Source organism: Genypterus blacodes, unplaced genomic scaffold (assembly GCF_046128005.1).
Source record: "Genypterus blacodes isolate CSIRO-AG114 ecotype Tasmania unplaced genomic scaffold, CSIRO-AGI_Gbla_v1 ptg000156l_1, whole genome shotgun sequence".
In the NCBI taxonomy this organism is placed as follows: Eukaryota; Metazoa; Chordata; class Actinopteri; order Ophidiiformes; family Ophidiidae; genus Genypterus; species Genypterus blacodes.
The window spans coordinates 2,435,001-2,458,615 of record NW_027466957.1 but is presented as its reverse complement, the minus strand read 5'-3'; the positions used below and the strand labels follow the sequence as shown (position 1 = coordinate 2,458,615).

General features: G+C 40.5%; 2 protein-coding genes across 3 annotated transcripts in view; both read left to right on the top strand.

Moving 5' to 3' along the window:
* The first annotated feature begins 2,890 nt into the window (after nucleotides 1-2,890).
* On the top strand, nucleotides 2,891-9,974 carry renbp (renin binding protein). 2 transcript variants are annotated; one of them, XM_076166937.1, is made up of 11 exons: nucleotides 2,891-2,924; nucleotides 3,485-3,590; nucleotides 3,765-3,840; nucleotides 3,943-4,018; nucleotides 5,249-5,439; nucleotides 5,949-6,176; nucleotides 7,511-7,592; nucleotides 7,765-7,940; nucleotides 8,120-8,251; nucleotides 8,467-8,554; nucleotides 9,540-9,974. In XM_076166937.1, the coding sequence occupies exons 2-11, from the start codon at nucleotides 3,487-3,489 to the stop codon at nucleotides 9,629-9,631; spliced, it is 1,245 nt and encodes a 414-aa protein (XP_076023052.1). In that variant the 5' UTR covers nucleotides 2,891-2,924; nucleotides 3,485-3,486; the 3' UTR covers nucleotides 9,632-9,974. The 2 variants fall into 2 exon arrangements, with proteins under 2 accessions (XP_076023052.1, XP_076023053.1); XM_076166938.1 differs by lacking the exon at nucleotides 2,891-2,924 and adding an exon at nucleotides 2,932-3,172.
* Nucleotides 9,975-11,709: 1,735 nt separating this feature from the next.
* Nucleotides 11,710-23,615, top strand: part of dedd (death effector domain containing) — a 14,931-nt gene continuing 3,025 nt past the window's right edge. Inside the window, exons 1-5 of the mRNA XM_076166809.1 lie at nucleotides 11,710-12,058; nucleotides 13,543-14,169; nucleotides 21,536-21,640; nucleotides 21,757-21,891; nucleotides 23,525-23,615. The exon at nucleotides 23,525-23,615 is cut by the window's right edge and continues 3,025 nt beyond it. Of these exons, the coding sequence (XP_076022924.1) occupies nucleotides 13,605-14,169; nucleotides 21,536-21,640; nucleotides 21,757-21,891; nucleotides 23,525-23,615 (896 nt within the window). The 5' untranslated portion in view covers nucleotides 11,710-12,058; nucleotides 13,543-13,604. The remainder of the gene's footprint in view (nucleotides 12,059-13,542; nucleotides 14,170-21,535; nucleotides 21,641-21,756; nucleotides 21,892-23,524) is intronic.

Below are 23,615 nucleotides of genomic sequence, written 5' to 3'. Positions count from 1 at the left end.
CAGTGTTATATGGCACATATTGTACTTTACTATAGAATTTTACTTCTTTAGGGTTGCTGTATGTAATAATGCAATTTAGGAAAATCTCTGTAACTGTATTTGGAAACGTCACTAAAGCTGCAACTTTTCTTTTATGAGTAATTGTTTAAGTACCAGACATGACATAGCTTGTATTGTTATTCTGTTTGTATTTGTACTTTATGTTCATGATTTTCTTTTTTAACTTCTATCTTTCATATGGCTCCAATCTTTGCTTGTCAACTTAGTACTTACTCACTGTACCTCTTATATTGTAATACCTGTAGTGTTATCTTATCTAAGCTTATTTTTTACATAGATGGAATTAAAATTATTCTGCTTCAATATACTTATGAGTGGAGGCATGCCAGATGAGGAAGCATAGGATATTTACTCTGATTGTAAACTAATAGAGCATTCTCATGCTCTAGTCTAGTAAATGCATTTACATTGAAATAAACCAGGTGTGTTGGCATTTGTACATTTATAGTTTCAATCTAGTTACTTTTACATGACATGGGATTTCTGCCTCCATCAGATAATACTTTTTCATTTACTTATTCATAATAACTATTTAACTATTTAATATTATTCATAAAATTGACTGATTGATGGGTTGACTAAAAACATTTTCTTCAATGTGATCAAATCTAAAATGAAAGCATTTTGGCAGTCAATGTACTAAAAACGTTCCTTGATTGATCTGCTCTGAAGAGTAACGTCTAAATGTTGAAAATAATGAAAATACCTAAGACTGTTTTTTTAATCCACACAATAACTATATTGGCAAAGTAGGATAGAAATGAAATCAGACATTATGGATTGGTATTCACAAATATGTTCCTTATTGACTGCTCCTTTCCAAATATTTCTAGCTCAATTACTCCTTTTAGGTCGCAATATTCTCTTGAGCAGCTCCACTGTCAGCTTTAAAATTCTTTACATGTGCATGGGTGGAACAATTGCCAATTTAAAGTCTCTAAATCTAGTAATTTTACTGGAATCATCAGTTAATGATTATTTATTTGTTATTTGTTCAATTAGCAAAGATGTGCTGGTTGCAGCTCTATCCTAAATATATGGCTCTGCTGACTTTTAAATAGTGTAAATGATGAAATAGTCAATAGCTGCAGCCCAAATTATTTTTTCAATTTATATTAAAAAAAGAAAGTCTTGCAAATGTTCAGTTACTCTTACATATCAATCCCCAACCCCTAGGATGAGAGTTAATCTAGATAATCCACTTAATTTGTGTTACTTTATCCCAGACAATTGGTCAATTTTTGTAAAATTGATATCACAATAGTCATGAGTTAATCTGGTGGTGATTGATTCATCAATAGCCATATCCTTTCAGCACTATGGTGAGGTACGTTTACTCACGGTTCTGATAAGATTTTTATGCCCTGCTTGCAGGTGCAGCTTGCCATGTCATTCTGGATAGTTATCCAAATACAGAAAGATCAGAATTTTGTCCCAGAGCAGCAAAGCAAACATTATAAAATACCGAAATTTAACTGATCCAGCACGCTTACCTTCGGAGTGTGTGGCTGAGACCAGCAGAGAGAGATCATCCTGTTTGTGTGTGAATGATTGCACAAGCTGTCTCTCTTATACTCAGGCAGAGGAGAGAGGAGGATGTGGCCAGCACATCTCCTCCCTCTGCTTCTCAGACAGGCAAAAACCATTGTATTAGTTATAATACTGGCTGTATCTATGACTGTAGTTTTTGTAAACATGGTTGACATTTGTGTTTGACAGCATAGTTTTAAAACAGGAAGCATAAAAATGTTATGTCACCTAATTCAGTGCTTCATTGTATCACTTCTGAGCAAAGTCACTCGCTTAGTTCTAGCAAAGTTCTAATATGAGTTGACAGTTTGCATTAAATAATGCTATGTGAAGTAAGTTTGCTTTTCTCATCCCATGAAATTAAGATAAATCATAAAGCAGATTTACAGCATCTAATAGTTCTCTGGGAGTTAATCTTTATATCCTCACATGTGTTTAACACCAAATGTTTGGCCAACAAGGAGAGAAATGGCCACATTTTTGACAGAAACAGAAGACTTAAGCAACACATACAGTTATGTTTTTTCAGGTATTTTATTTTCATTATTATTTTCATATTCATTGGTATAGTGATTTTGATTAAAAGAACAGAAGCCATAAGAGTTTAATGTGTTGAATGAAAGATTCCAAACTAACTATACAGCTCAAAAGATTAAGGAAACACTAAATCATCACAGTACAACACCAAGTCAGTTAAACTTCAGGGATATCAATCTGCCCTGGACTGTGATGACTGTGTATATTTAGTCAAATCAAAATCAAATCAAATATTTCTTATTTTGTTTTTGTACTTGAGGTATCCTGTTTTTTTTTACGAGCTGTCTTGTAATGTTGTATTGTGTTGGTGTCAAACAAGGTTCCCATTGTGGAAGTTGTCTATCAAACCCCTGGTGGAGAGTTCTGGTAGTGGCCCTAGAGCGCAACTCGGTGGCCAAACTGGGTAATGCCGGAAATACCGGAACTACCTGGAATTTACACACACAAACACTCCACCTTTGCATACTCTCTAGGTATAATTAGGTTATTATTTTTAGGTTATTATATTTAGCCCAACTTCATGTAGTGAAATAATTGACTTGAAAACAGTGTTTGAATTGTGGAAGCAGGTCCTTATTGTTCGTTTTACATAAGATTTATCATCTATGTAATTCCAAACAAGGCAAATATTTCGGTTAATATTTTTCTACTGTTCCTCTGTCACTGTACGTGTACGTGAGTGTGGGCGTAACACTGAGTCATACACAGAGCGCAAGCGAGAGATCACGTGAGTCAGGATCACGTGAGTCACATGACATTTGCAGCCTTCACTGTGTAAGGCGCCGCCGTGCTGTCAGGTAAGACGCCAACTGTTGAAGTTGTTACCATTTAAAATGTTGGTTGTAAAATTCTTTTAGCGTCTAAGTCGCTGAGTGAGAGCGTTGCTGATGACTCACAGCTGGATGATAAACTTAGATGTGGTCTTAATGTTTGGATGCATGCAGTGTAAAGGACTCCATTGCAACACATCGACCACTAGAATCACATTTTTGGGAGGTTGATAATAGCTCAGCTTGTTTTTTGGTCACAATCTGTTCTGTTTTATGTAAGTATGAGAGGTTAAAATGTCTGAAAACCACTAATGTAAGCATGTCATTCACCATTATTGAATTGTTATTATGTTGTGTTACTCTGTTAAAATCTCCTAAACCAAAGATGATAAGATAAAGTTGTACCAAGGAGGTTTTCATGGTTATTGTATTTGGTACAATTGCTTATCACTACTTACACAACCCTGCCTCAAAATCTAAGTCTTCCCATCAAAGCAATATCTTAGGGGTTTGTATTCATTTTCAACTAATAGCATGAGCAAAAGTCACATGTATATATTTCCTCAATGCCTTCTTGTATCACAAAGACATGACGTCCGTGGCAAAGTTGGAGGAGTATCGAGAGCGTATTCGCACTGAGTTGGATGGTGTGGTGGACTTCTGGCTGAGACACTCTAATGACACATCACATGGGTACAATGCTTACAATTTTATGCATGCTTTTAAGTGGAAATATTAATTTTTTTGTTCTAGCCAATGTGGACTATCAAACCACGTGTCTAATAATTAGCCACAATTTAACTTACTGTGTGTGCGTATGTGTGTACATGTATATGTGTCAAAATGAATCTCTGCTTCCTCCTTCAGAGGCTTTTTCAATTGCATTGGGAGAGATGGCAGCATTTATGATGAACTGAAGTATGTCTGGTTACAGGGCAGACAGGTAAGAACCTGCAGTCACCGTCAGTGTGGGGTCATACATCTCTAAAGCAAGTTGTTCACAGCCTGCAGGTGTTCATTTTATGCTTTGGTTGTTTTTTTCCAGGTGTGGATGTACTGTCGATTGTACCGAACCATGGATCGCTTCCACAGACCTGAAGTTCTAGAGGCAGCAAAAGCAGGTGAGTGTGATGTTTTATTTTGCCTGCTTAAAGTACGCCTGCTGTGACATCAAACATGCAGTTTTCACATCGCAAAATTCCACCATTCTCCCAATATTACTGCAGGACATTCATGCTTTTACATTCACTCATGTCTGAGGAAAGCTGTTGATTAGCACATGCTCTAGGTCAGCGGTCCCCAACCTTTTTTGTGCCACAGACCCTGCACCCCCCCTGTAATGCATGTGTTTGTGTGTGTAATATGTAAGAGGGGGTGCAAGAAAATTTCAATTGCATGCGATTTGTGCGTGAATTGCATGCAACATGACAAATAAAGTATCTTATCTACGTATCTAGTTTAATATCAGACAATATTTTCACGGACCGGCCTACAACAAAATAAAATGATACGACCGGCATACAAACTAGGGTATTTTATAAATATAATAATAAACGTGAATCCAATGTGTACTTGCAACTTTATTAGCAGCGTTCTCGTAACATTGGCCAACAACACAACATGAGTAACATCCTCTCTGCCCCCCAACGCTCTCTGGTCGCTATGGTAATGTTTAAACATGCCTTCAAAATAAGATACACCACAAAAATAAATAATATGCATGAAAAATAAAACTCACCATAATGCTGAATCAGTGGGAGCCCTGAGCCTGTTTCTCTGTAATGAGACGGTCCCATTTAGGGCTAATGGGAAACAATGACACTCGAAGTGTGTTGCTTATGTCAATTATTATATTGTCAAATATTAATTTTGTTTTGGTTGCTGTTGCTGTCACCTTCTCAATGAAACTTTTCCATTTTTTTTTTTACCCATTTTACTAGGTTTATTTTTAGCGGTAACGTATCATGTGACCAAGGCAAGCGTCTTGACATGGGTCAAGAGTGAGTCATAGACAGATGTAGCGGAGAGAATCCGATCAATTTTCAAAATAAACTCCCTACAGAGTTTTTTTCGTACCTTGTTGCCTCTTTCACTGCTCTCCAGTTTGCAGGCCTGATTATTATTACCTCCTGTTTTTTGTCATTTTTGGGCATGGACAGGGTTTCAGACAGTTGGTCCTATGTCAACACACGTTTATGGATATTGATCTCCATTAGTATCTGCTAAACTAATAAAGATAGAGATATTATTCAGATTACTATGGGTAGACAGGCCAAGTCTGTTTATGGACTGTATTTTATATTCTTATTTATATTTTATCATTTTCTATCTTTACACCATTTGTGTTTTAGGAGCAGCATTCCTGAAAAAATATGCTCGCAGCAGCAGCAGCAGCAGCAGCGGCAGCAGCCAATGGAAATGTGCCTTCTGCTTAACAAGGGATGGCAAAGCAGTCAAAATCCAGAGAACCATTTTCAGTGAATGTTTCTATATCATGGCCATGGACGAACTGAGCAGGGTCACTGGCGACAAGGACATGCAGGTACAAATATAAAAGAAAATCTGTGAGTTTTTTTACTGTATATAGGGAGGAAGGGATGAAAAATCTTGATGCAGTTCAGATGAAAGTTAAGTTGCTCCTTTTTCTCACTTTGAGTGATTCAACATCTGCTTGTAATGTAATGCAATGCAATGCACACTGTATTTAATCACCTACTATAGCAACCACACAGAAAACAATCATGTACCATATATTGTATAGTAACCATATATCATGACCCTGGAACATCAGAACAACTGTTAGGAATACGCCAGGAACTCTCCCAGAATTCCACCTACCAACCAACGACCTACAAATACTCCAGTAACCATCCTAGGGATGAAGCAGCAACCACAAGGCCCAATGTATTTTAAATGCACTTGTCTCATTATAGATTCAAAATCACTATTAAAGGGTCATACATCAGCGACGGCATGGAATGAATTATGAGTGTCAGGCTGTTGATGAATCTTTTCCATGGTAGCTATACATTGGTTATGTCTTCCTTCTAGGCAGAGTCTGAACTGATGATGGAGCAGTTGATCCATTGGGTTCGGGTGGACTCATCAGGCTTGGGGCGACCTCAGCTTCCTGGTGACATTCCCACCAACAGCTTGGCCGTTCCAATGATGATGTTGTGTCTAGTACAGCAGCTAACTGAGGGTCGGAACCAGGAAGTGGTGCAGAAGTACAGAGAGTTGGGAGCTTGGTGTGTCCAACAGATTCTACAACATGTCCAGGTATTGGAGCATGACTGATACTGAGTTATACATTGAAAACATTTTATATACAGTTGTGTTCAAAAGTTTATATACACTCGTAAAGAACATGTACATCATGGCAGTCTTGAGTTTCCAATAATTTCTACAACTCTTATTTTTCTGTGATAGAGTGATTGGAGCCCATACTTCATTGTCAAAAGAAAACATTCATGAACTTCGGTTCTTTTATGAATTTATTATGGGTCTTCTGAAAATGTGACAGAATCTGCCGCGTCAAAAGTATACATACAGCAATGCTAATATTTGGTTACATGTCCCATGGCCAGTTTCACCTCAATTAGGCGCTTTTGGTAGCCTTCCACAAGCTTCTGGCAAGCTTCTGGTTCAATCTTTGACCCCTCCTCTTGATAGAATTGGTGTAGTTTAGCTGCTTTTGCTGCTTTCACATGGACAAAGAAAGGCCTTCTAGGGGAAAATTCTGTGGTCAGATGAAACAAAAAATGAGCTGTTTGGGCCACAATGACCAGAAATGTGTTTGCAGGAGAGAAAGGTGATGCCTTTAACCCCAAGAACACCATGCCTACCATCAAGCATGGGAGTGGTAGTATTATGCTCTTGGCCTGTTTTGCTGCCAATGGAACCGGTGCTTTACACAAAGTAAATGGAATAATGAAGAAGGAGGATTACCTCTGAATTCTTCAGGAGAACCTAAAATCATCTGCCAGAAGGTTGGGTCTTGGGACTCAGCTCCAATCTCAGAAACACAAGAGTTGTAGAAACTATTGAGTCTCAAGACTGTCATGGCATACATGTTCTTTACGAGTATATGTAAACTTCTGACCACAACTTTATCTTGGTATACAGTGATACATCACGAAATGTGCTGTAGGCAAAGAACACCTCGGTCAGAGTTTCTACAGTTCGAAGCAGCTCTGATTAACTTTGTAATAGGGAAAAAGCACATGGACAAAGAAAATGTCTAAATTCAAACGGGCAGGATCTGTGCCTTCTTCTGCCAGCAAACAGAACTATCCAACAACAAAGTACTATCACAGCAGTTATACGTATGTATAAGCACTCCAAATGACCAATTACTTTTGTGGTTTAACACACTTCCACTTCTTCTACAAGTTTAGTTGACAATACCATCATAGTTGTCAAGGTTACACTTGAAGCAATCACTTTATTCATCTTTTAAAGTCAATTTTAATGTTTCATCAACTTTAATCAGTGTCTTTAACGTGTATGTGTTGAGTAATTAGCCAAATGTTGACTGTAGATACTGCGGGTGTATATATTATTAATAAGTAGCATTATGTAATATATCATGATTTTTCTCTTTCATTTCTTAGAGAGGTGGCACCGCTATTTTAGAAAATGTTTCATTGGATGGATCAGAACTGCTGGGATGCCTGGGCCGATTGCAGAATCCAGGTGACTCCACAAATACTACTTTGTGAACACAGCTGATATGTGAACACAGCTGGATTGTGTTTAAGCTCTCTGTTCTGAAGTTCTACGATAACATTCTTTTTAAGTCACCAGCCATACAAAACAACAAGTTTTTCCTCTTGTATTCTATGTGTCCTGTGACATGCTTTCTCAGGCCATGTCCTGGAAGCAGGCTGGTTCCTGCTTCAGTATGCTGCCAAGCAGGGTGATGAGGCCCTCCAGTGTACAGCCATCAACACGTTTATGGAGCTGCCTTATCAGTCTGGCTGGGATAAAGAGCATGGTGGGCTCTTTTACTTCATGGATGTGGATGGTCATTGCCCCACACAGGTACTAAAACAATTATCAAACACATTATGGCATAGTTACTGTTGATGACTGGATACACAGTGTATTCTTGTTTTCTGGAAGTTAATTTCCACCTACACCTTGAGTTAGAGAGAGCCCACCCAGAAACCCCACCCGACCCCACAGTCACTGACTTTTCTTGTGATGTATAATTTGAACAGTTGGAGTGGAGTATGAAGCTGTGGTGGCCTCACTGTGAGGCTCTCGTTGCATTCCTGATGGCCTACAGTCAAACTAAGAAGCCTGAGTTGCTGCAGAGATTCTCAGAAGTTTATGAATACACTTTCTCCCATGTGAGTCTACACTACAGTGTCACACCATGATGTTTCTACATTTCTCTTTATTTACTCCTAAGCAAGATGTCAATAGCATACAGTACTTGAACGCAAGCCTTGCAAGATGTCTTTTTGTATACTGGGTTCTTAAGTTTTAGACAGCCTTTCGATTTGCAGTGTGAATAGCTCACAGAAGGTTGATTCTCTTTCTGAAAATTTGACCGTTTGTGCAGTTTCCTGATGGTGAAAATGGCGAGTGGTTTGGCTATTTGACACAAGAAGGGAAAGTAGCCCTGGACTTGAAAGGAGGCCCTTTCAAAGGTAGGAACTGTCGACACTCTTGTCATGGCATGTCGGCATAGAACTTGATAGAACACCTGCTGATCAGGCTTTATTTCCCTGGTTCTAGCTTTCTTGTCATACCAGGTTTTCTGAATGTCCTGCCTGCTGTGGATTTTCATGTGCCAGCAGTGTAATGCCCTTTAGTCTCTCTAATTTTCACCAAATACAACACAACATTGTCGCTTAAAACCAAAACATCTGTCGGGGATGATATGGTGTTGTTTTATGCCCTACAATTCCCCGGAGACATGCTTGAGGAGGCTTGACATGAAGTCTTAGCCTGGTGAATTTCCTACTCTGGAAAACAAACAAAACAAACAATTTGCCATGTGTCTGGCTTTAATACTTCTCAGTGCAAAAACTTCTATATATTATGTTGCATTATCCACAAGAACATGAATGAAGCATATACCTCTCTCTAGTCACTAAAGAGAAGTGGCTTACAATGAACTTTCCTATCCTGTAAAAAAGAATCTCCACAATAGGCAGTTGCCTAATTCTAGCCTAATGTTTTTTCTCTATACATGCCAAGCCAAACAAAACCTTAACCAATCCCTACCGAATTTTCTTAAAACCAAGATAATCTGCCCTGGGCCTGACTGACCTAAGGCAGTGGTTCCCAAAGTGCGGGGCGTGCCCCCTTTTGCAGGGGGGCATCGTTAAAGGAGCGCTATGAATAAGTGCCGCCTCAGGTAAATGAATGAGGCGATACTTCTTTGTCTCGCTGCAGGAGAATGAGTGTTCAGATAACATGTATTTGTTTACTCTGTTATCAGGTTTGTCTATCTGTTTTTACCGCAACTCGTATTGCCTGTATTGTTTTATATCATAATTATCCTATTATATCGTATTGTTTACAATATTTGTGTATCTAAATCTTAAGTATATCTTTCTTAAGTCTTTTGGAGCCTGGAGTATCTTGAAGGTAATAAAGGATCATGTTTCTGTGATTCTGTCTTTGTAGGGTTTTTCCATGTGCCTCGCTGCCTGCATATGTGTGAGCTTATGCTGGATAATCTGCTGGCAAACAAGGACCAAATGTCTAACAAGCAGTAATTATGTGATTTCACTGGATATGTGGGTCTGATCAAGTCAAACCATCAAGTTCTAAATCAGGAATTGCACAAGTTTTCAATTTTGTATCCATGATATGTTGCTGGTTTTGTAAAAATGTGCCTTATACAGTACGTTATCCTGACCTGTCCAGCAAAACCAAAACAATGACAGTCAGCTTTTCATTTCAGTGTATCAATTGCTTTTTGTTGTACCAAAGTAGATTTTTGACAATAACTTTTTGACTTTACATCATAAAATGGTGGAATAATTTGGATGAAAGCACCTGCCAAATGAGTAAATGTAAATGTACTCACATTTGAAATATAGGCACGTAAGTTGGATTCACATGTTGATGGTATGCTGTAGACAGAAAAGTGATGTTCCATTGTTTTCAATAAAAGGGTAGCAGAAAAGTCTCCCAGCCTGGCAGTGAGAGTGTCACACTGTTTGGCCAGGTGGAACTTACTGTGAAAAGTTCAAATGTTCCAACTTTTTCCACTTACTGCGGCTGCAATGATGTAGATGTTATTCTTGGGTCAAAAATGGACTGCGAGAAACATATCCTTTTGATGCAAACGCACCTGCTGTACAAAGATGTAGCAATGACTTTTGTGTCAATAGACAACATCTAGTAGCAATTGTACTATCCAGATATACTGTATTTACGTTGTGAATATAATTCAACGTTCTTGCTATATTTACAATCAATAAATAAATACTTCTGCTTCTTTTCTGCCATCTCGTACCATGGCAATGGCTCAACTCTTATAGTATATTGGTGTATATTGTTTATACACGTGTTTTGATCCAAGGTTAAAAGAAGAAAAGAAAATTATTGGCACATACATTTACAACTGCTGAGATGATCATTGCCTCTATCAATTTTTCAATAAAATATGTTCTTGAAGTTACAAATGTTTTTAGTTTGTTTTGATGCAATATCATATCCTTCCTTTTTATTACATAATGTAATGGTTCAGTGAAAGCCTGGTATTGCCAATGTAGCTGGGAAATGTGACTGTGAACCAGTACATGAAAAGTACACATCAAAGTGTATTTTTTCACAAATGTGGGGATGGTGTTGGTCCAAAACTATTTGAAAATGCATACTTTTCAGCGATTAATCCCATGTTTTTGGATGGGGGCCCCGAGCGGCTTGCTACTTTGTGCTGTCCTGTCCCCCTCACTACAGAATGACAGGACAATTTCAGGGTGTCCTGTTTGCTTCAGCAGAGCTGGTTATCTGCCCACTGCGAGTCTTCAAAGGGTATGCACTTGATCGCAACCCTTTAAATGAGTGAGCTCAGAAACAACATTTCAGGTGTTATGTACAAAAGTAGATGGATTCAGATACAGAGTAAGATAGAGACAGTTTTTCATTTATCTGGTTCAAAGGCAATGTAAGTGGCTTATAGCTACCCGATTTTTACCCGGAAATTTTTGAAAGAAAGGATTTACAATTTTTTACAAGTCACTGGTAATGATGAATTGAGAAATGATAAAAAAAAAGAGCCCTCAACACACTGGAACGTCTGTTATGGTAAAAATACAAATAGTTGGAATAAAAATGATTTCTGTATTATGTACAGGAAGTATCGATTATTATTATTATTATTGCAGTGCCAGTAGAGTCAATATGGTAACCCTCGAGTATACAAAATGTTTTGAAATATCCAGAGCAATAACTCTTGACATGTCCACTTCAAAATACAGATGTCCACTCAGAATATGAATTTTGATTACTCGGAATAATATTTTACAGCTGGATTTATTCGTATAAAATTATCATCTATGTGCGCAGACATAACTATTATTTTCATGATTACATGTCTGCTTTTAGTTATTATCGGAGACATAACTTAATTAAGTTTATTGAAATCCTGAACTTCAAAAACAACGTATATGACATGTTAAGATAATGGCGTATAACGAAAGGCGAGTTTGTACATTTCTGGTAAATCAGATGCTGCCGTATATTGAAACGTTGAAAAACCGGACGTAAAACCCATTTTGCGCAGGCGTGATTCAAATCGGGTTTCCGGATCAAAATTGGGTCGCGACAGCTGCCAAATGTCGCCCTGAATCTGTTTACCCCGGAAGTGATCCTTATTGTGAACCGGAATAACTTTCATTTTAGCTAAAGGATAATGTTCATATTTCATCCATGGTGCGTGTTCGATGGCTAAAGCTACCAGTCGAACTGTTTAACGGGAGTGTCTAACAAGTGGCTTCGCGTCAGAAACGCTGCAATTGAAACCTTGAATGTTCTAGGTCACAGTGGAGCAGAGGCTTTGATCGCAGCATATTGTGGCCTGTTTGCTGGGCGTGCTGCACAGCCCCCTCCCTTCGAGCCTGCAAACGAAGCAGAACTTCTATGCCTACCAATCTGTGGCAGCATAAGATTTGCGAAAATCAAAGAGTAAACAGGTAATTTATTTTCAGCACCACTTGACGTGTATTTCTTCTGGAAAGTGTAAATGCAACAAGCCATGAACCGCGACGTAGAAGATACGGGCTTATTACCGCTTTGTATAGCACTTGTTATACCAGTGTAGCATCGGAGTGGAGTGGATTTCAGGTCAGTGTGTTGACCTGGATATTTTGTAATTTTAATCGTTGTTTCTTCGATGTTTTCTTTTAGCTTCCTGTTAACTTCAGTTAGCTAGCTAAGCTAATCTGAACGTGATAAACATATTGAGTAATCGGTTGTTCTAAGATAACGTTTTAACGAAATAATGTGTTTTATTAAGATTTGAATGAAAATGTGACTGGTGGTGATACACTTCTGAAAAAGTCTGTGGCAGAGAGATATGCAAACATGTTTATATGATGAATTGCATACATTTCAATGAAAAGGGGTTTGTGCTAGAAATGAACTACTGTGACTTCTAACCATATCAGAAATTACTCATTACTACCCACTTGCCTCCACTGAGCAGCCCCACAGAGATGACACTTAACCAAATAGGTTTGCTAAAATGACAACTTATCAATTTTAAACAAGAAAATATGCATTCTGTTTTTTGATTACCGGTTTTAATACCTTATCTATGTCAGGGTGCTTCAATCAGTAGCACAGCAAACATACAACCCATGGGGCTGTGTTACCGTGGAGAAGGCTCAATGCTTGTTCACATGGTGCACACTGCTCTCAAGTCTTTATCAGCAGATTGCAGGAATAATTGATGAGCTTACGATTCAAGTGAACTTCTGTGAAATATCGAAAGCTTGCAGTTTTATTTACACACAGGCTGAAAGACTGACTCCTATTTCTTTATTCAAAGTTAATTGTCACTTCTCAAGAAAACCTAGATAAAATATAAATCCACACCCTGCAAAACGCCGCCTGAAAGCACTGTGGAGCCCCTGGTCCAGTGGCGACTTTGCCTAGGTAAAGGATGGCCTCCTTTGTACAAGACCATAGGCCCCTGGAGTTGACACAACACTCAAACAACGCCCAACCTCACATTCAGAATCCCATTATTTATCACCCTCTTCCATGATGCACACACATCACAATTTTAGTCAACTGTACCCTCCACAGTGACACTTTACTCACACCAGTGTCAATTTCACATGAAAAGAAGAAGGCACACCATCACAACACAAGCGTTTATTTCAAACTAAAAACTAATGCTGTTTCCCATATTTACATTTTCTAGCTTGAATGGTAACATGTGCTTTGATCAGCTCTCTGTATAATGCCTGGGTCTGATCTAGAGGAAAGTGAAACAAATCAAAGTTATTAGAATGTTACATAAATATTGCATAACTTTGTTTTTACACCTGGATGAGTTTTTGTTACATATGTAATTAGTTCGGCTGGTCTGGAGTCTACTGATTTTAGTTTTATGTGTTATGTGTGATCCCTCCCCTCCAATTCCCTAATCCTTCTCTTCACCCATCCATAGTTGATCAGCTGGTGCTGAGGGAGGCCTGTGAAGTTGCAGGGATTCCTTCATCTGACCCTGAGATGACATCACAGCAGCCTCAGCTCCCCAGTGCTATTGTTCCTCCTCAGCTTGCCCAGAACTCTTCAGCTCAGCAGGCCCAGCCTCACATTCATGCTAACCAGTTGGACTCCAGTCAGAGCGGAGCAGCAGCTGGGCCTCTCGACCACAGAGCTCTGACAGACAGGCCGGGGTGCTCTAGTGTGGCGCTGTCCACTGGAGAGGTGGCCAATAGGAATGCCTCTGCCTGTCACCCTGACTCCTGCTTGTCCAGAAGAGATAGTGGCGCGGAGCCCTGGCCAGAGGAGGCAGAGGACAACTCTCATGGGCTCTATTCACTCCACCACATGTTTGACATAGTTGGAGCCCAACTGACACATCGGGATGTCCGGGTCCTGTCTTTCCTGTTTGTTGATGTAATAGATGAGTATGAGCGTGGCGGCATCAGGAGTGGCAGGGACTTCCTGCTGGCCCTAGAACGCCAAGGTCGTTGTGATGAGACAAACTTCCGACATGTCCTGCAGCTTCTGAGGATCATAACCCGCCATGACCTGCTGCCTTATGTCACACTTAAGAAAAGACAGACTGGTGAGTACCGCACAACCCGGGAAAGGTTGACTTATTGTTGTATTTTACTAATATGTCTGATGTTCTGATAGTGGACATAAACAAATTTGAAAATGCTGTTAAGACATGTCACAGATGTGTCTCTCCCCCCTCACTCTGTTTCTTGGTTTTTCTCTCTCTTTCCCTGAACATGTGAAGTACACTGAAATGATGACCGCAAATGTGGTTCATATGCACAACTCTTAAGTTATAATCATGATCACATGATAATCCAACTTTTTTTCTGTATGAAGTGAAGAAGTCAGCACAGAACAGCTCCAAACATACTAGTTGTATTACATTAGGCTGAGTGCTCATTTGGAGGCAGACTTTGGATCTTACGCGTGAGGTAGCAGCAGCAGCGAGAACCTGGACAGTTTCATCCAGAGTCTGATTTTTTTAACAGTGAAGTAGGTGTGTCTTATGGCATTTTTCCACTGCAAACTAACCCTAACCCTGAGCAGTGTAGAGCTGTACTGAAAAAGTCATTATAAGTGCTCTTTGCACATCTGAGGTGTTGTTTCCATTGGAAGGGAACTTCCTGTAAGAGGGCATGCTGGGTTCAAGGTTGTGACATATAAAGGGAAGTGGTCATGCTGATGCAGATAAAGCAAAATCAAATAATCACCTTAAACATTCCTAATGCATATTAATTTAAGGGGTAAAATTCACATCATATGACAGTGCCCATAGCTGTACTTAGTCAGGATGTTTCATATTATTACACATGTTGAGATGTTACATCTGAGTATGTGTTCAGCGCTGGCTGTGCTCTTTTTCAACAGATACGACATGTAAAATTCCATTTAAATACAGCCTGTTTGATAGTGTATGTTAAGTATGTCAAATGAAAGAATGGCTCATTTTAATTAAGAAAACTGAGAAAATCGGCAGGTGTGCACCCGTAGAACTTGGTCTTTCAACGAAATGGGGGCGAGTGCGTCAACATCTTCTGCAATTTAGTTCTAAGACTCCATTGTTGTTAACAGTTAGCAGGGTTTTCCCTATCGTTGTATGTCTTGGGCGCAGCGTCTATGCACATTTCCATGAGGCTCAAACCCAAACAGGGAAAATGAAACCAATAAAGAGCGCAGCCAGAAAAATATAGTTTGAGCGCTCCATTTAGAGTTGTCGGTGCCCACTGCAATAGCACACAGGCTGCAAGGATGAAGAATTGATGCAACAACTACAAGCATCCACCAAGGGAGAAGTCTTTGGCTTCAGATGGTTGTCTTTTATACTGTATACGATCGCACTACCAAGTTATGACCACATTCTCGTTTCTGCTCAAGTGGTAGATTTCTTTTTATGCGCTTGACCATAGTTTTGATGTCCCAATTTTAATGCCCTGAATTATTTTCTCTGGGCTCATAACAGTTATGATATTCATATCTAAGCCAGACACTGAAGAAGTCTTGGTAAGAATATCAACTGCGAAATACACGCCCCTTTTCAGAAGGTTGTCTATTGAATATCAAACAATTCTTTAGGTAGATTGGTCTGTTTGTGCCTGTGTTGTCATAGTTGGCTGATTGATGATCCAAGTCTCTCTCAATATTTGATGATTGATAGCATGGCCTGCAGGTGTAATGAATCAATATTGTGAATCCTACACATACACTTCTATAAAGGACTGCACAAGTATATAGTATGCGAGTATGTGTGATCATTAAGATTGTAAAATGTGCTGATTAATTTTGAAATGTCTGGATGCACTGTGCATCTAGACATTTTACAAGTTATTCTACTCCATATAAAATATGTAGACTTTAAAATTCTAAATATTCATATATTTAAATTAAAACTAAAATTGGGAAGTGCAATGCAAATTTCTGTTAAATGTTTTATTTTCAAATTACACAGTAAAATTATTTATTACCTGTGTTAAAAACATAACAGCTCAGAATTGTCCACGAGCCATATGCCGTCATTGAAAGAACCATAATTGGCTTGCGAGCCATAGGTTCCCGACCCCTGCCCTAGGCATTGCTTGGCCCTCAAATCCCATGCTTCCTCCTCAGCCATAACCAGAAGCTGCCTTTTTCTGACTCCTTTGCAAGCTTTCTCGTGGCTCTGTGTAGTTCTGCTCTTTTGACTCCCTTCTTGCGCAGCAGGTGCATGGTTGAGGAGTCAACAAAGCTCAGGCATCCCACCTCCACAGGGCATGTGACTGCCTTGTTGCCAGCTTTCCTGCATTCATTAAAGTTTTTTTGAAATTTACAGTCATTTAGCAGACGCTTTTATCCAAAGCGACTTCCAAAACACACAATAGAAATTTATCTTGCACCCCCTCATATCACACACACACAAACACATGTTACAGAGGGGGTGCAGGGCAGCCATTTACGGCACCCATGGAGCAGTTGGTGGTTTGGTGCCTTGCTCAGGGGCACCTCAGCAGTGCCCCGGAGGCAAACTGACAACTCACCAGCTACCAGTCCAGTTACTTGGTCCATATGGAACTCGAACCTCCGGTTCCCAAGCTGAATCAATGTGGACTGAGCTACTGCCGCCCGCCTTGCGCATTCAGTTACTAATTCTGAGTACTTGGCCTACTTGTTTTGCCTACTTTCCCTTCCTGCCAGAACCTCTTCAAGGCCAATCGAAAGTCTTTCTCTGTGGCCTCCCAGAACTCTTCCCACGCTTGGGTTTTTGAACTGCTATATGGTGCAAAAGCAAACACAACAGTCAGAGCTTTCCCCCCAGCGACACTTAATGGTAAGGAGGTGACCCTCATGTTCCCCGGGGTAAACTCCCAACACAGTGGCGCTCAGCAGGGGTCTTGTGAGTATACCCACACCTGCCCGCCGCCTCTAATCCTTGGCAACTCCGGAAAAGTTTGGTTCCGGAGCCCTTGTCATGCGTAGAGGTGAGCCTTACTATATCTAGCTGGTATCACTCCACCTCCCGCACTAGCTCTGGTTCCTTAACTGCTAGAGAGGTGATGCTGCACATCCCTACAGTTTGTCTGCGTCGCCAGGGGTCAGCATGCCTAGGTCCCTGCCTTTGCCTGCTGCCCAGCTGGCATCGCACCCAACCTCAATATCCATCCCTGCGAGTGGTGAGCCCACGGGTCGGCGACAGCCTGTTGTTTTTCAGGGCTGAGCCCAGCCGGGCCCCATGGTTTTAAGGCCTGCCTTAGGCAAAGACAAACTTTGTTTTCAATGCTTTATTCGCTGGTATGTACACCATCACTTCCTCTGGTGAACATGCTATATTTGCATTCAGTTTGCTTAGAATGTCTCTCCCTAATAAAGAAATTGGCAATGTAGGGCTTAAAATGAATGAGTGCTGAAGCTTCACATTTTGTACATCAAGTTGCAATCGTCGAGATAACGGTTTGCAGGACGCCTGTCATACCTACAGATTGAACAGTTTCTGTGCTCAAAGGACATTTTAACTTCTTTTGCTTAATATTAGGGCTGGGCAAGTTTACGCGTTATCGTAATTCATTAACGCCGACAATGTATCGCACATTAACACTACAAACCGCAGGCCGATTAGTATTGTGGAAGATGACGGTCCGAGCAACGTTCTTAGGATCGCAAAGAATGACAGCACGTATGAGCCTTCCTCAAGACGCACCATCACAAGAAGAACAGAGTTGTATGAAAAGGAGAGGACTACAAAAGCCAGAGCGTTAAAACGTGCACCAATTGTTGCTCTCACTGGAGTCTACTGGACATTGCTTTGTAACCATGATATGATGCAAGAAATATGATCGTTGCTGCGGCTAGACCTGTTTCCTTTTGAACACTTCCCCTGTGTTGTGCACAGTCTCCAACAGAACTTCTGTCACAGTATCTGCTGAACAGTGCGTTTGACAATGTCCTGGCCAAATGCAGAAATGTTGTGGGCCACTTTAAACCACACACACACACACTTGATTTGATAACATTAATGTTTATGTTAAGAATTATATTTTAATTATTTTAACTGCTACTGTGTGAAAGGAATACTGCTGTCAAAACAACTTATTTATTTACTTATTAGAAGTGTTTGCAACCAAATGTTATTGCACTTTTATTCATATTGCAGTACTTTTAAAATAGAAGTGTGCAATACACTACTTTTGAATTAATTACTGATTTATTTATTTTTATTATACAGTGCGAATATTTTAGGTCGCAATCACACATGATTTGCTGCAATTAATCGTTGCCCAGCCCTACTTAATACATATTAATAATAAACAGTTGCTCCTCTATCTACCAAAAATGTAATTATACTACCTGCTATGCGTAAAGTTATTTGTGGAATTTCTGATGGCTTATAGGAAACTTGAAATTGTGGGGCCAGTATGATCACTTTATCATACAGGTGCATCTTCGCTGTGATTGTGTAGCCTACTGAACCAGACTGAGAGTCAATTTAAAGGCTCAGGAAACCTTTCTAGGTGATTTTAGTGAATTTGCTGATTAGAGCAGTGTTTTTCAACCTGTGTGCCGTGAGAGATCAATTTCGCCGCGGGAAATTATCCAACTTCACTTAATTACTCCAAAAAAATATTATTTACCTCTGGCCCGCAAGCCGATCGTCCTCCCCCCCCCCCATCCCCTCCCTCAACAAAAGTTTTGTGTTCAATCAGTTTCTTTTACCAGCGTCAGCCAAAGTCATGTCAATTTTATTTGGCTAACTGAGGACCAGGACGAATTCTCTTCTAGTCCCTAACCACGACGAACGTGAGGAGAGTACAAAAGAGTAAACCCATGGAATTCTCCAGGGCCAGATGGCATTCCAGGCCGTGTCCTCAGAGCCTGCGCCGTTCAGCTAGGGGGGGTATTCACCTCTATCTTCAACCCCTCCCTGAACCTGTCTGTAGTTCCCACCAGCTTCAAACAGACCAACATTGTCCCTGTACCCAAAGAACCCGCCATTACCTGCCTGAATGACTACTGCCCTGTAGCACTGACATCCACCATCATAAAGTGCTTCGAACGGCTAATCAGAACCCACATCTGTTCAACCCTTCCTGACACCCTGGACCCCTTTCAATTCGCCTACCGGTGAAACAGATCCACCGACGACGCCATCGCCCAGACTGTGCACACTGCCCTCTCCCACCTGGATAAGGTGGACACATACGTGAGGATGCTGTTTGTAGACTACAGCTTAGCATTTAACACAATTGTGCCCGCCAAGCTAGTCCCCAAGCTCAGGATCCTGGGTCTTAACAACTCCCTTTGCAACTGGATCCCGGACTTTCTGACTGGCAGGCCCCAAGAATTGGTAACCTCACCTCCTCCGAACTGAAGCTCCAGTCATCATAAAATTTGCTGATGACACCACCATCCTGGGTCTCATCTCCAACAACAATGAGACAGCCTACAGAGAGGAGGTCATTGCCTTGGCAACCTGGTGCCAGGAAAACAACCTCTCTCTCAGTGACGGCAAGACAAAGTAGATGATTGTGGACTACAGGAAACGGAAGGCCCCCATTCACATCAATAGGGCTGAGGTGTAGAGAGTTTCCCATTTTAAGTTGCTCAGTGTACACATCAGCGACGATATCACCCACTTCCGGTTCTGGCGCTGTTCAAGCGGCAGCCTGCAGCCTGCAACAGTCAGAGTATTTTCCCTCAGGATAATAAACTTTCATCTTATCTTATCTTACCTGGTCTAGACATTCTGTCATGGCAGTGAAAACTGCCCAGAAACGCCTGTACTTCCTGATGAGGCTCAAGAAGTTTGGCATGTGTGCATGTCAGTGTACCGTCGAGAGCATCCTCTCCTTCTGCATTACTGCTTGTTATGGCAGCTGCTCTGCTGAGGACCGCAAGGCCCTCCAGAGGGTGGTAAAGGGTGGTAAAGACAGCGGAGCGCATCATTGGCTCCCCCCCTGCAAGGCATTTATCACATACAATACCTTAGCAAAGCACGGAAATCACCAAAGACCACAGCCACCCATCACATGGACTGTTTACCCTTCTGCCATCTGGTAGACGCCTACAGGGCAGTGAAAGGAACAGCTCCTCTGTAACTCCAGGCTATGGTCAAGCCCCGCCTGACCACTTCCCTCTGCTGTCTCCAGGCGGCTGGCTGCCCCATCGCTCAGCTGCCCCTGCGTCGATCAACACGGTCACAGCTTTTCACTGCTCTGGCACCTCAGTGGTGGAATGATCTCCCGTCTGATGTCAGGACAGCCGAGTTGCTGCCCATCTTTCGCCGCAGGCTGAAAACCCATCTCTTCAAGAGACACTACCCAGATCCGCACTTAGGACATCACCTATCTTGTCCTAGCTCGTGCTTTTCTGATGCACTCATTTGTCTTCTAAATCTGTCTAGGTACCTAACTTATTGCACTTCTACTCTAGCACTAGTTATGCTGTTAGCTGTTGGTGTTTGGAAGGAAATGCACTTATGACTTCTTGTGACCTGAAGTTCTTTTGCCTACCTATGTTGAATGCACTTATTGGAAGTCGCTTTGGATAAAAGCGTCTGCTAAAGGATCTGATCTACCCCCCCCCCCCTTCTCTCTCATTACATCATAACATGTTTTAGTCCTATGTCACAAATCCTGCCACCTGTTCTCTCAAGATTTGACCTATACAAGCAGCCAAGCTGACTTCTTCTTATTTTGACTACCTGTGTCATTTCTTTCTAAACAGTGGCACACACAGTTTGGACTGACATGATAGCAGTGCCTGCTCTTATCGTGTGTGCTTTCAGCTTCCTGTATGAGAACAGGTTTTAGTGTTTAGGAGTGAACGCTGTTGAGATAGTACAATGTCAGGTCATAGCTGATGAACTTAAAGATTGTATGAGATATTGGTGACCCGTTAAGATGGTTGTAACATGGTGTGTAAGATACAGTCAAGAGCAGAGTGACACTTTAAGATGAACATAAACTGAGTCATTGTCAGACTCATGAGGGTGCAAGGTTGCATTACAATGTTGTTCAGTTACATCATAAGACCCTCTCTGTGTAGAAAAAAACCCTAGAAAATCTAGCTACCCAAACCAAAACCACACATGTGCTGCTTCAGTGTAGTAGAATTGAGTTGTTTATAGACAACATTAGTAATGATGACAATAACTTATAACTAGCTATTTTGTGGTCCCAAGGTGGTGGAATCAGTTACCAACTCCATTCAATCCGCAGAGTCCCTCTCCCTCTGTTTAAAAAAAAAAAAAAAAGAAGAAGAAAAAAACGTTCAACTGTCTTCTGTTCTTCCTCTTGTTGATTTTCAGTGTGGCTCAAGCAATGATGTATTACCCAACACTAAAGGGCAATATTAGTATTGTTATTGTATAATATTTCCATTTGTTTTAATTGAATGGTACATCTTTTGGCCATATCTGTATTAATGGTATATTTGTGTGTTATATACACCCCCCTCCCCCTCAGTGTGCCCAGATCCTGTGGACAAGTACCTGGAAGAGACATCAGTACGCTACATATCCCCAAGAGGATCAGTACAGAGCAGGGACATGCCATCTCACAGAAGGACAGGTGTGTATGAATTCTCTGAAACTTCTCACATGCAAGCAAAGGTAACCCCTGTAAAGCAATGTGTGCTGTTTAGAAAAAAGAGCCCAATGACCATAAAAACAAATATCTCTCTTCAGGCCCTCAGCCAGTTATTTGCTGCTCCTCATCAGGATCCCACGTTGGTCCTGCACGAAAGTCAACTCCTCCCGCTCCAAACAGAAAACGGAAACGAAGTCATTCTTCAGCAGAATGTAGAGAAAAACAAACATGCGGTAAGGAGAATGAGAGCATAGGGGGGTTCTGTTCTCAAATTTACTTTAATAGCCTGCATAATGGTCGTAAAAGATGAAAAACGTTCCAGCTTTGGAATCCACTGATGATACTAGGCCTCTCTTGCTCTTGTTATTCTCTATGTTTACACACACACTGCTCTGATACAGGATTCTTTTGTTTTTGGAGATAGTTCAATTCCTGTTTAGTCCATTAATTACCTGTTGTTTGGTGTGATCTTATGCCAAGATGAAAAAATGAAATTTACATTCTGCCCAAGTGTAATTAACAAACAAATGTACTTTTAGCAGTCTTTTTTTTCTTCTCTTTTTGGAGTAGCCATAAGTAACTATTATCACTGAATTCCAATTAATGCTTGTGTCTTCCTCTTCATTTTTTTCCAGTGATTCATTATTAAAATAAAGAAAATGAGAGGCAGAAAATAAAAATAAAAAATTCATTTGGGTAGGTTTTTCATGTCCCCGTTTGACATCTGAAGAGCGGTAGTTCATGGTACCAAACATTATTTATAATAAATAGTAGCGTGTGTGTGGAGCTTAATAACTCAAATTGTGTTTTTCATCACATAATTGCAACAATCATAGCCTTTTTTGTTTTTTTAGACTTATTGATCATTTGTCCTTGTCAAACAACCATCAAGAGCTTCCTGAAATTATCAATAGAACTGACATTGTGTCAATCATTCACCAAATTTCATTTCTTGTGGAACCTTACATAAGTAATTTATATACAATATGGATAGATAGTATAGTTTTACCTTTGTACTGACTTGCAGGACACCGCATTTAGCATACTAGCTTGTGCTACAGCAAACAAACCTAAGGCTAACATTTAACTTAACACAAATGAATATGGCTCAGGGGCACAGTTCAGCCAAAAGATTGACGACAAACATTATTTGACATTGAGTTGTTGTGCATCCTGACACAAGTTTTCTTGTTTTGACTCATGATCAAAACAAATTGTGTTGTCTGGGGTAATGTATTCATTCAGCAGAAGAGCACTCCTTGTGGTATGTGTTCTTGTCATAGAGAAGGAGTGGATGTGTCAAATTTGAAGAATTGATTACACTGTACAAATATAGCACATGCATGTATATAAGTCAAATTCAAACTATCACTTTAAGTTCATTAAGCAATATCTAAATTAAACAACTTATGGAAAAGGCCTTATATAAAACGACGTGTTAAACTATGAAAGCAAGAGACCAAGCAAGAGAATAAATCTCTCAATCTCACACAATCACTACCACAGCAGGTCAGGACATGGAACAGTACAATGGACACTTCCCCTTTTATTTTCAATAGCCTCATCTTGCTCTTTACTTGTAAGCATACTTTGTGCTGATTGTAATCCCATTTAGATATATACCTGATGTTTGGGGGAAAAATGACTTATTGCCTTTTATACCAAGTCTGTCTTTGATCTGTTCCCCATTCTGCTCCCATTTGGCTATTAACAGAATATCAGCAAAGGGAAAACAACGGGAGGCTTCCTTACAAAGAGCACTAACTACCCTGTTGGGCCCCTCTGTTATTTGTTGTTCAGGCCAACATTGTACCATCAAGTGTTATTCAAAGTATGACCCTTTCAACTTGCGCTCTTTTCCTCCAGACATACGTCTCAGAGTGCGTGCCGAATACTGTCAGCATGAGTCTGCACTTCAGGGCAACGTTTTCTCCAACAAGCAAGAGGCAGTGGAGCG

What these genes read in the sequence shown, in the direction of transcription:
- renbp (XM_076166937.1), top strand. Translation starts at nt 3,487, where the DNA reads ATGACGTCCGTGGCAAAGTTGGAGGAGTATCGAGAGCGTATTCGCACT. An exon ending in GGGCCGATTGCAGAATCCAG is followed by an intron (nt 7,593 to 7,764) that starts GTGACTCCACAA and finishes ATGCTTTCTCAG; the next exon opens with GCCATGTCCTGGAAGCAGGC. An exon ending in ATGGTCATTGCCCCACACAG is followed by an intron (nt 7,941 to 8,119) that starts GTACTAAAACAA and finishes TAATTTGAACAG; the next exon opens with TTGGAGTGGAGTATGAAGCT.